We start from the raw sequence: 12,409 nt of genomic DNA on the forward strand, positions 1-12,409 counted from the left end.
ATGTAAACAGTAAAAAAGGGAGGACAGACCATATTGTCCCCATAATGAATGAGGAAGGACATCTGGTTACAAAGGATGGGGAGATGGCGAAGGTATTGAATTTATTCTTCTCCTCCGTCTTCACGAGGGAATCGGGGGGCTTCAGTAACTAAAACTGCAGTGTTTATCCTCAGGACACATCACAGGAAGCACCTCCATAGTTATCAGAGGACAGAATTAAAATTAGACTTGGGAAACTTAACATTAATAAATCACCGTGACCAGATGGTTTGCACCCGAGGGTACTTAGGGAGCTCAGTCAAGTAATTGCCAGACCATTGTTCCTAATTTTTACTGACAGTCTACTGACTGGAATGGTACCAGCTGATTGGAGAAAAGCCAATGTAGCTCCAATATTTAAAAAGGGCCCCAAATACAGCCCTGGAAATTACAGACCAGTTAGCCCAACATCAATATTATGTAAACTCTTGGAAGGGACTACATACAAGATTTTAGTAATGAGAACGGTATGATTAGCAGTAATCAGCATGGATTCATGAAGAATCGTTCTTACCAAACCAATCTACTAACCTTCTATGAGGAGGTGAGTTGCCATCTAGATAAAGGAAGGCCCGTAGACATGGTGTAACTAGGTAATGGAAGGCCCGTAGACGTGGTGTATCTGGATAAAGGAAGGCCCGTAGACGTGGTGTATCTGGATAAAGGAAGGCCCGTAGACGTGGTGTATCTAGATAAAGGAAGGCCCGTAGATGTGATGTATCTAGATAAAGGAAGGTCCGTAGATGTGGTGTATCTAGATAAAGGAAGGCCCGTAGATGTGGTGTATCTAGATAAAGGAAGGCCCATAGACGTGGTGTATCTGGATACAGGAAGGCCCGTAGACGTGGTGTATCTAGATAATGGAAGGCCCGTAGACGTGGTGTATCTAGATAAAGGAAGGCCCGTAGACGTGGTGTATCTGGAGAAAGGAAGGCCCGTAGACGTGGTGTATCTAGATAAAGGAAGGCCCGTAGACGTGGTGTATCTAGATAAAGGAAGGCCCGTAGACGTGGTGTATCTAGATAATGGAAGGCCCGTAGACGTGGTGTATCTAGATAAAGGAAGGCCCGTAGACGTGGTGTATCTGGATAAAGGAAGGCCCGTAGACGTGGTGTATCTAGATAAAGGAAGGCCCGTAGACGTGGTGTATCGAGATAAAGGAAGGTCCGTAGACGTGGTGTATCTAGATAAAGGAAGGCCCGTAGACGTGGTGTATCTAGATAAAGGAAGGCTCGTAGACGTGGTGTATCTAGATAATGGAAGGCCCGTAGACGTGGTGTATCTAGATAAAGGAAGGCCCGTAGACGTGGTGTATCTAGATAAAGGAAGGCCCGTAGACGTGGTGTATCTGGATAAAGGAAGGCCCGTAGACGTGGTGTATCTAGATAAAGGAAGGTCCGTAGACGTGGTGTATCTGGATTTTGCAAAAGCATTTGACACAGTTCCCCATAAACGTTTACTGTACAAAATAAGGTCGGTTGGCATAGACCATAGGGTGGGTACATGTATTGAAAACTGGCTACAAGGGCGAGTTCAGAGGGTGGTGATAAATGGGGAGTACTTGGAATGGTCGGGGGTGGGTAGTGGGGTCCCCCAGGGTTCTGTGCTGGGAGCAATCCTATTTAATTTGTTCATAAACAACCTGGAGGAGGGGGATGGGGGAAACAGTTCAATCTCTGTATTTGTGGACGATACTAAGCTAAGCAGCTAAGTGGAAACCTTGCAAGAAAATCTGAACAAATGAATGGGGGGAGGGGCAACTACATGGCAAATGAGGTTCAATGTAGAAAAATGTAAAATAATGCATTTGGGTGGCAAAAATCTGAATGCAATCTATAGACTGGGGGGAGGGGAACCTCTGGGGGGATGTAGGATGGAGGAGGACCTGGGGGTCCTAGTAGATGATGGGCTCAGCAATGCCAAGCTGCTGCTAACAAAGCAAACAGAATATTGGCATTAAAAAGGGATCAACTCCAGAGATAAAAGGATAATTCTCCCCTCTACAAGACTCTGGTCCGGCCGCACCTGGAGTATACTGTCCAGTTCTGGGCACCAGTCCTCAGGAAGGATGTACTGGAAATGGAGAGACTACAAAGAAGGGCAACAAAGCTGATAAAGGGTCTGGAGGATATTAGTTATGAGGAAAGGTTGTGAGCTCTGAACTTATTCTCTCTGGAGAAGAGACTCTTGCTGCTTTGGTGGCCCAAGGGTGGGAAGGGTGTTCAGATGTCTCTATGACATGATGGCTGAGGTCAGATACTTGAGATCATGTTGTTGCCAGACACATTCTCTTCTTCACCCCCACTCCCCCCATTCTGTAAGTAGATTATTGCCTTCAGAACTCTTGATCATCCTGGCCATGACCCCGGTATGTGTAATGCCGGCCATGACCCCTGTATGTGTAATGCCGGCCATGACCCCGGTATGTGTAATGCCGGCCATGACCCCGGTATGTGTAATGCCGGCCATGACCCCTGTATGTGTAATGCCGGCCATGACCCCGGTATGTGTAATGCCGGCCATGACCCCGGTATGTGTAATGCCGGCCATGACCCCGGTATGTGTAATGCCGGCCATGACCCCGGTATGTGTAATGCCGGCCATGACCCCTGTATGTGTAATGCCGGCCATGACCCCGGTATGTGTAATGTCGGTGTCCTATCACATTGTGTCCCCCAACAGATAGTGTCCGCTGTGTAGTGCGCATGGACAGTACACAGCACACACAGATTCCGAAAATAGCCGAAGATGAACGGCGCCTGCACCGTGAGTCCTGGTTCTAGCCTCACCATCCAAGTGGACATAGAGTTGGAATTAAAAGAGCCGAGCCCGAAGTGTGGCGAGCGAAGCGAGCCCGTGAGGGGTACCTGTAATATTTGCAGCCCTATGTCCGCTTGGATGGTGGGGCCACCACCTCCACTCACGGCGCAGGCGATGTTCATCTTTGGAGATTTTCCAAATCTCCTTCTGCTCCGTACTGCACAAGTGCTGCGCCTGCGCAGTACGGGGCGGACATTATCCGATGGACGGACGCTATATGGCAGAACACCGGCCATGACCCCGGTAAGTCTAATGCCTGGCCATGTAGAGCTAGAGAAAGCCAATAGATTCCCTCGTTTATGGGTGTGAATGAAGAAATCCCCAGTGCCAGGTAATACATTCAGACAGCCCCAAAACCCACGCCTGCCTGATCACCCTGACTGGCTGAAGTCACTGTATGGGTAGGAATGTCCAAGGCCCCCCCACGGTTTGAATTTAAGCAAATTCCTGGTGCCTGTTCTTGGAATAGCAGGAAGTTCCCCTCATTTGTCACAAAGACATTCACCAATATAGCACTCACATATACCGGATCTCAGGCTACAAAGTATATACAGATAATGTCCATGAGGCCAAGATCAATCAGATCGGATACAGACATAACAACCCATGCAGCTGCTGTGGGGCCGGAGTGTGGGAAGGGGGCCCTACTAGGGACACTGCCTGATGTCCCCATGACAGGATAGCTGAGGTCAGATACCATCCATATAGAGAAGAGGCGTTATATGGAGGACCATCATTGGGCCAATCTCACTGCTTCGGAGACTGGAACCAATTACAGTCTGCCTTATAAAGAGGACTATCATTGGCCCATCAGTCTCACAGCTCAGAGACTATGGACCCAATCACAGTGTGCGCCTTATATAAAGGACCATCATTGGGCGATCTCACAGCTTAGAGACTCTGAACCCAATGACAGTGTGCCTTATATAGAGGACTATCATTGGCCCATCAGTCTCACAGCTCAGAGACTATGGATCCAATTACAGTGTGCCTTATATAGAGGACTATCATTGGACGATCTCACAGCTGAGAGACTATGGAACCAATCACAGTGTGCTTTATATAGAGGACCATCAATCTCACAGCTAAGAGACTATGGAACCAATCACAGTGTGCCTTATATAGGAGGACCATCAATCTCACAGCTCAGAGACTATGGAACCAATCACAGCGTGCCTTATATAGAAGACCATCATTGGGGAGATCTCATAGCTCAGAGACTATGGAACCAATCATAGTGTTCCTTATATAGAGGACCATCAATCTCACAGCTCAGAGACTATGGAACCAATCATAGTGTGCTTTATATAGAAGACCATCATTGGTCCAACAGTCTCACAGCTCAGAGACTTTGGAACTAATTACATTGTGCCTTATATAGAGGACAATAGATGTCCTTCTGAATATATCCCGGCCATTCCATACACGTGAGAGATCAGACACTCCTCCAGTCCCACAATGGTGACATCAGATTTCCAGTTTGTGGGACCACAATCTAGGCGCCAGCAGCCTGAGAGTGATTGCCGATACGTTAAGTTAATTAACCACTTGCTGACGGCAATACGTATATATGCATTGAGGTCTGCACATGGTTTACCGGGATCATTGGTGAAGATATCCACCATAACCCTGGTAATTTTTATTTTCTACGGGCGAAGGGCTTTCTCATGAGCTGCTGGGCCGGTTTCCAAAGTGGAAGGAGGGGACACCTCCCCCACCCCTCCTGCCGCTCACCGATGCTTCTTGGGCTTTACTGTTTCCATCGGTTCGCCCAAGAAACGATCCGATGGTGAGGCCGACTGCTCTCATAGATCTTTGATGGACTCCACAGTATGACCTCAGAGGACTGGAGCAACATCATGACGTCACTTCTCAGCCAGGCTGGAAGAAAATCATGTTTTTTTAGCCTTTTGCTTTTAAAAAAAGGTAAAGAAGAGATTTGGGGTCGTTTTGACTCCCAGATCTCTCCATAAAGAGGACCTGTCATCTCTTATTTCTATTACATGATCTCCATAAAGAGGACCCGTCATCTCTTATTTCTATTACATGAGATCTCCATAAAGAGGACCCGTCATCTCTTATTTCTATTACATGATCTCCATAAAGAGGACCCGTCATCTCTTATTTCTATTACATGATCTCCATAAAGAGGATCCGTCATCTCTTATTTCTATTACATGAGATCTCCATAAAGAGGACCCGTCATCTCTTATTTCTATTACATGATCTCCATAAAGAGGACCCGTCATCTCTTATTTCTATTACATGATCTCCATAAAGAGGACCCGTCATCTCTTATTTCTATTACATAAGATCTCCATAAAGAGGACCCGTCATCTCTTATTTCTATTACATGATCTCCATAAAGAGGACCCGTCATCTCTTATTTCTATTACATGATCTCCATAAAGAGGACCCGTCATCTCTTATTTCTATTACATGAGATCTCCATAAAGAGGACCCGTCATCTCTTATTTCTATTACATGATCTCCATAAAGAGGACCCGTCATCTCTTATTTCTATTACATGATCTCCATAAAGAGGACCCGTCATCTCTTATTTCTATTACATGATCTCCATAAAGAGGACCCGTCATCTCTTATTTCTATTACATGATCTCCATAAAGAGGACCCGTCATCTCTTATTTCTATTACATGAGATCTCCATAAAGAGGACCCGTCATCTCTTATTTCTATTACATGAGATCACCATAAAGAGGACCCGTCATCTCTTATTTCTATTACATGATCTCCATAAAGAGGACCTGTCATCTCTTATTTCTATTACATGAGATCTCCATAAAGAGGACCCGTCATCTCTTATTTCTATTACATGATCTCCATAAAGAGGACCCGTCGTCTCTTATTTCTATTACATGATCTCCATAAAGAGGACCCGTCATCTCTTATTTCTATTACATGAGATCTCCATAAAGAGGACCCGTCATCTCTTATTTCTATTCCATGAGATCTCCATAAAGAGGACCCGTCATCTCTTATTTCTATTCCATGATCTCCATAAAGAGGACCCGTCATCTCTTATTTCTATTACATGATCTCCATAAAGAGGACCCGTCATCTCTTATTTCTATTATTACATGATCTCTCCATAAAGAGGACCCGTCATCTCTTATTTCTATTACATGATCTCCATAAAGAGGACCCGTCATCTCTTATTTCTATTACATGAGATCTCCATAAAGAGGACCCGTCATCTCTTATTTCTATTAAATGATCTCCATAAAGAGGACCCGTCATCTCTTATTTCTATTACATGAGATCTCCATAAAGAGGACCCGTCATCTATTATTTCTATTACATGATCTCCATAAAGAGGACCCGTCGTCTCTTATTTCTATTACATGATCTCCATAAAGAGGACCCGTCGTCTCTTATTTCTTTTACATGATCTCCATAAAGAGGACCCGTCGTCTCTTACTTCCATTACATGATCTCCATAAAGAGGATCTGTCATCTCTTATTTCTATTACATGAGATCTCCATAAAGAGGACCCGTCATCTCTTATTTCTATTACATGATCTCTCCATAAAGAGGACCCGTCATCTCTTATTTCTATTACATGAGATCTCCATAAAGAGGACCTGTCATCTCTTATTTCTATTACATGAGATCCATAAAGAGGACCCGTCGTCTCTTATTTCTATTACATGATCTCCATAAAGAGGACCCGTCGTCTCTTATTTCTATTACATGAGATCTCCATAAAGAGGACCCGTCATCTCTTATTTCTATTACATGATCTCCATAAAGAGGACCCGTCATCTCTTATTTCTATTACATGAGATCTCCATAAAGAGGACCCGTCATCTCTTATTTCTATTACATGATCCCCATAAAGAGGACCCGTCATCTCTTATTTCTATTACATGAGATCTCCATAAAGAGGACCCGTCATCTCTTATTTCTATTACATGATCTCCATAAAGAGGACCTGTCATCTCTTATTTCTATTACATGAGATCTCCATAAAGAGGACCCGTCATCTCTTATTTCTATTACATGATCCCCATAAAGAGGACCCGTCATCTCTTATTTCTATTACATGATCTCCATAAAGAGGACCCGTCATCTCTTATTTCTTTTACATGAGATCCATAAAGAGGACCAGTCATCTCTTATTTCTATTACATGAGATCTCCATAAAGAGGACCCGTCATCTCTTATTTCTATTACATGAGATCTCCATAAAGAGGACCCGTCATCTCTTATTTCTATTAAATGATCTCCATAAAGAGGACCCGTCATCTCTTATTTCTATTACATGAGATCTCCATAAAGAGGACCCGTCATCTCTTATTTCTATTAAATGATCTCCATAAAGAGGACCCGTCATCTCTTATTTCTATTACATGAGATCTCCATAAAGAGGACCCGTCATCTATTATTTCTATTACATGATCTCCATAAAGAGGACCCGTCGTCTCTTATTTCTATTACATGATCTCCATAAAGAGGACCTGTCATCTCTTATTTCTATTACATGAGATCTCCATAAAGAGGACCCGTCATCTCTTATTTCTATTATTACATGATCTCTCCATAAAGAGGACCCGTCATCTCTTATTTCTATTACATGAGATCTCCATAAAGAGGACCCGTCATCTCTTATTTCTATTACATGATCTCCATAAAGAGGACCCGTCATCTCTTATTTCTATTATTACATGATCTCTCCATAAAGAGGACCCGTCATCTCTTATTTCTATTACATGAGATCTCCATAAAGAGGACCCGTCATCTCTTATTTCTATTAAATGATCTCCATAAAGAGGACCCGTCATCTCTTATTTCTATTACATGAGATCTCCATAAAGAGGACCCGTCATCTATTATTTCTATTACATGATCTCCATAAAGAGGACCCGTCGTCTCTTATTTCTATTACATGATCTCCATAAAGAGGACCCGTCATCTCTTATTTCTATTACATGATCTCCATAAAGAGGACCCGTCATCTCTTATTTCTATTATTACATGATCTCTCCATAAAGAGGACCCGTCATCTCTTATTTCTATTACATGAGATCTCCATAAAGAGGACCCGTCATCTCTTATTTCTATTACATGATCTCCATAAAGAGGACCCGTCATCTCTTATTTCTATTACATGATCTCCATAAAGAGGACCCGTCATCTCTTATTTCTATTACATGATCTCCATAAAGAGGACCCGTCGTCTCTTATTTCTATTACATGAGATCTCCATAAAGAGGACCCGTCATCTATTATTTCTATTACATGATCTCCATAAAGAGGACCCGTCATCTCTTATTTCTTTTACATGAGATCCATAAAGAGGATCCGTCATCTCTTATTTCTATTACATGATCCCCATAAAGAGGACCTGTTATCTGTTATTTCTATTACATGAGATCCCCATAAAGAGGACCTGTCATCTCTTATTTCTATTACATGATCTCCATAAAGAGGACCCGTCATCTCTTATTTCTATTACATGAGATCTCCATAAAGAGGACCTGTCATCTCTTATTTCTATTACATGAGATCTCCATAAAGAGGACCCGTCATCTCTTATTTCTATTACATGATCTCCATAAAGAGGACCTGTCTTCTCTTATTTCTATTACATGATCTCCATAAAGAGGACCTGTCATCTCTTATTTCTATTACATGATCTCCATAAAGAGGACCCGTCATCTCTTATTTCTATTACATGAGATCTCCATAAAGAGGACCCGTCATCTCTTATTTCTATTACATGATCTCCATAAAGAGGACCTGTCATCTCTTATTTCTATTACATGAGATCCCCATAAAGAGGACCCGTCATCTCTTATTTCTATTACATGAGATCCCCATAAAGAGGACCTGTCATCTCTTATTTCTATTACATGATCTCCATAAAGAGGACCTGTCATCTCTTATTTCTATTACATGATCTCCATAAAGAGGACCTGATGATATGTTTACATTCCTTGCAATAGGAATTATTAAAGTGAATTTTTTCCAAAAAAATTGCATTTGCAAAACCGCTGCAGAAATACTGCGTGACATAAAAAAAAAATATCGCACATTTCATCAATTGCCATTTTTTTTCCCTAGGGTCTCTACTTAGGCCACCACCGCCTATTATTAAAGAATTGGAACTTCCACAAGAAAAAGGGCGATACAAAGAGATAAAAAGAAAACAAAACAACAGAGAAATAAATTATAATAATAAAAAATAAAAAAAGGTTGAAAAGGTAGAATACTTGCAATGTCTTGGTCCAGCCAATGAGCAAGATTGTTATTGGCTCTCAGAATTTGACAGATCTTCCTTGGTTGATGGTACATGAGAACTGGCCCAGCACCCCTCTTTTCTCTGAGATCAAAGGGGTGTTGACAGATACCATGTGACCAATTAAGCGTCAGAGGAGTGGCCATTGTGTTTATGACTGGATCATGCCCCTCCCCTTACACGCAGTTCTGGAAACCGGTAGATTATTGTTCAGTATTATATTTCGCAAATCGCGAATAGCGATACCAAACACAGAGTATATGGGAAGAGCCGGTCACCCAGGGGGTAGGAGACGCCATCTCCCCTTCTGTATGCTCCAGTCATGTATGACCTCAATTTGTCTGGGAGGATATTCCCCATTCAAATAATATACTGCCACTGCTTCCTCACCACCTACCCATAATAACTGCCCCTCCTCTCACAGAGTACCTCACTCCCTACACCCAATAATTGCCAATCCTCTGACAGGAGCACCTACCACTGCTTCCTCACTCCCTACCCCTAAAAATTGCCCCTCCTCTCACAGAGTACCTACCACTGCTTCCTCACTCCCTACCCCTAAAAATTGCCCCTCCTCTCACAGAGTACCTACCACTGCTTCCTCACTCCCTACCCCTAATAATTGCCCCTCCTCTCACAGAGTACCTACCACTGCTTCCTCACTCCCTACCCCTAATAACTGCCCCTCCTCTCACAGAGTACCCACCACTGCTTCCTCACTCCCTACCCCTAATAACTGCCCCTCCTCTCACAGAGTACCCACCACTGCTTCCTCACTCCCTACCCCTAATAATTGCCCCTCCTCTCACAGAGCACCTACCCTTTTTCTTAGCCTACCCCTTGTAGATGAGTATCTTGTCTGCTCCCCTTGCCCTCTCTATAATGGGTCCTACACAAGGCCTCTGCTGGTCGGTATATACAGGTTCCTGTTGTTCAGTCTATGAGAACTCCTCGTTCTATATATGTGATTTCTCACCCTCTGATATTCTCTTTCCACAGACGCAGTGATGGTGCCGCCCCTGAGAAGTCACGAAGGACAGGCCCCATAAATGAGCTCCCATTCAGCACGAAGCGCCCTACAAGGGGCAGGAAGGCGGAGGAGGAGGAGCGGCATACAGCGAACAAGTGAATGGACACAACTGGTTGTCATCTGGCGCTTTCCCTTCCCTTCACGATGACCAACGTCACCCGGGAGGCCTGCAACGTGGACTCAGATCTGGACGGCGTCCTTCCTCCTTCCCTCTATGCCGTGGTGTTTGTGGTCGGCCTTCCAGCCAATCTGCTGGCGCTGTGGGCAGCCTGGCTTCAGGTGCGGAAAGGTAAAGAGCTGGGAGTGTACCTGCTGAACCTCAGCCTCTCCGATCTCCTCCTCATTTGTGCCCTTCCACCATGGACAGACTATTACCTGCGGCGGGACGTATGGGGCTATGGGCCGGGGGCCTGCCGACTTTTTGGATTTGTTTTCTACACCAATCTGTACGTGGGAGCGGCCTTCCTGTCCTGTGTCTCTGCGGACCGATATCTGGCGGTGGCACACCCGCTGCGCTTTCCCGGCGCCAGGCCCATCCGCTCGGCTGCCGCCATCTCTGCACTGGTCTGGGTTGTTGAACTGGCTGCCAATACTCCACCCTTGTTCAGCGACGCCATCACCCGGGACCGCTATAACCACACCTTCTGCTACGAGAGCTACCCCCTCTCCGGAACAGCAGATGCCCTGGCCAATGTTGGGAGGGTATTAGCGGGATTTTTATTGCCCTGGGGGATCATGCTGCTGTGTTATGCCGGATTGCTGCGGGCCCTGAAGGACAGCGCGTCGTGTGAGCGCAGGGAGAAGAGGAGAGTGCGGAGGCTGGCGCTGGGTCTTCCGTGTGTGGCCCTCCTGTGTTACGGGCCCTATTACGTGCTGCTGCTCCTGCGCAGCGTGGTGTTTCTGATCAGCGGAGACGCCGGAGCAGAGGGTAAAAGCTGTGCACTCGAGGAAAGGCTGTTCCCTGCTTACCATGCGGCACTGGCCATGGCCACCCTGAACTGTGTCGCCGATCCTGCCCTTTACTGCCTGGCCTGCCCTGGGGCAAGAGGGGAGGTGGCAAAAGCAATAGGGCGGGTGGTGGCGTGGGCGATGGGCAAGGACAGAACTGGGTGGTTGGACCGGGGAGGGGAAGGGCGGGGGATGGGATATCGAGGAGAAGAAATGGGGATGGTGGAAATGGCTGCCAGAGGAGCCACCTCCATAGTCTGAGCCAGGAGGGCAGATGGGCGATGGGGAGAATCTGCACAATGCAATAAATTATTCCAACATCTTCCAGAATAAGGTGTCGGTTATTGTCAGAGCGCGGTGTGACCGTACGGCACGCCGAGGAGTGTGAGCCATCCTGGAGTGATGATCTGCAGGTGGAAGAATGGAATAGTCTGCAGGTCTGCCATCTGTCTGCTGAGTCAGTGCAGCTTACGCAGACATTGCCGAGACGGCTGTGGCAATCGAGTTACATGGGAACAGGGGAGAGGGTGAGTGAGGAGTACACAGCTGTCACTGGCGGAGGAGCGGGCTGTACCAGGCCACACATTACACCTCCACCGTGCCAAGAATCTGCCTCCCATCTCCCTACACCGGCTGCTCTGCTACCGCCAAACACAGCCCTCATATACACGCACGCCACCTATAGGATCCATTTTCTACACACGCCACCTATAGGATCCATCTACACACGCCACCTATAGAATCCCTCTACTACACACGCCACCTATAGGATCCCTCTACTACACACGCCACCTATAGGATCCATCTACTACACACACACCACCTATAGGATCCATCTACTACACACACACCACCTATAGGATCCATCTACTACACACGCCGCCTATAGGATCCATCTACTACACACGCCACCTATAGGATCCATCTACTACACACACACCACCTATATGATCCATCTACTACACACGCCACCTATAGAATCCCTCTACTACACACGCCACCTATAAGATCCATGTACTACACACTCCACCTATAGGATCCATGTACTACACACGCCACCTATATGATCCATCTGCTACACACGCCACCTATAGGATCCATCTACTACACACCGCCTATAGGATCCATCTACTACACACATTGCCTATAGCATCCCTCTACTACACACACTGCCTATAGAATCCCTCTACTACACACGCCACCTATAGGATCCATCTACTACACACGCCACCTATAGGATCCATCTACTACACACGTTGCCTATATGATCCATCTACTACACACGCCACCTATAGAATTAATCTGCTACAC

At 45.6% G+C, this 12,409-nt stretch overlaps 1 protein-coding gene across 1 annotated transcript in view; it reads left to right on the forward strand.

The window, feature by feature from the left end:
- The window catches only part of LOC143981292 (G-protein coupled receptor 4-like), a 29,505-nt gene extending 18,085 nt beyond the window's left edge, over nt 1-11,420 (forward strand). Inside the window, exon 2 of the mRNA XM_077479094.1 lies at nt 10,120-11,420. Coding sequence (XP_077335220.1) covers nt 10,250-11,359 — 1,110 coding nt within the window. The 5' untranslated portion in view covers nt 10,120-10,249 and the 3' untranslated portion in view covers nt 11,360-11,420. The remainder of the gene's footprint in view (nt 1-10,119) is intronic.
- The last annotated feature ends 989 nt before the right edge of the window (nt 11,421-12,409 follow it).

Source organism: Lithobates pipiens, unplaced genomic scaffold (assembly GCF_037356315.1).
Source record: "Lithobates pipiens isolate NorthernLeopardFrog02 unplaced genomic scaffold, aLitPip1_a1.2 Scaffold_134, whole genome shotgun sequence".
Lineage (NCBI taxonomy): Eukaryota > Metazoa > Chordata > Amphibia > Anura > Ranidae > Lithobates > Lithobates pipiens.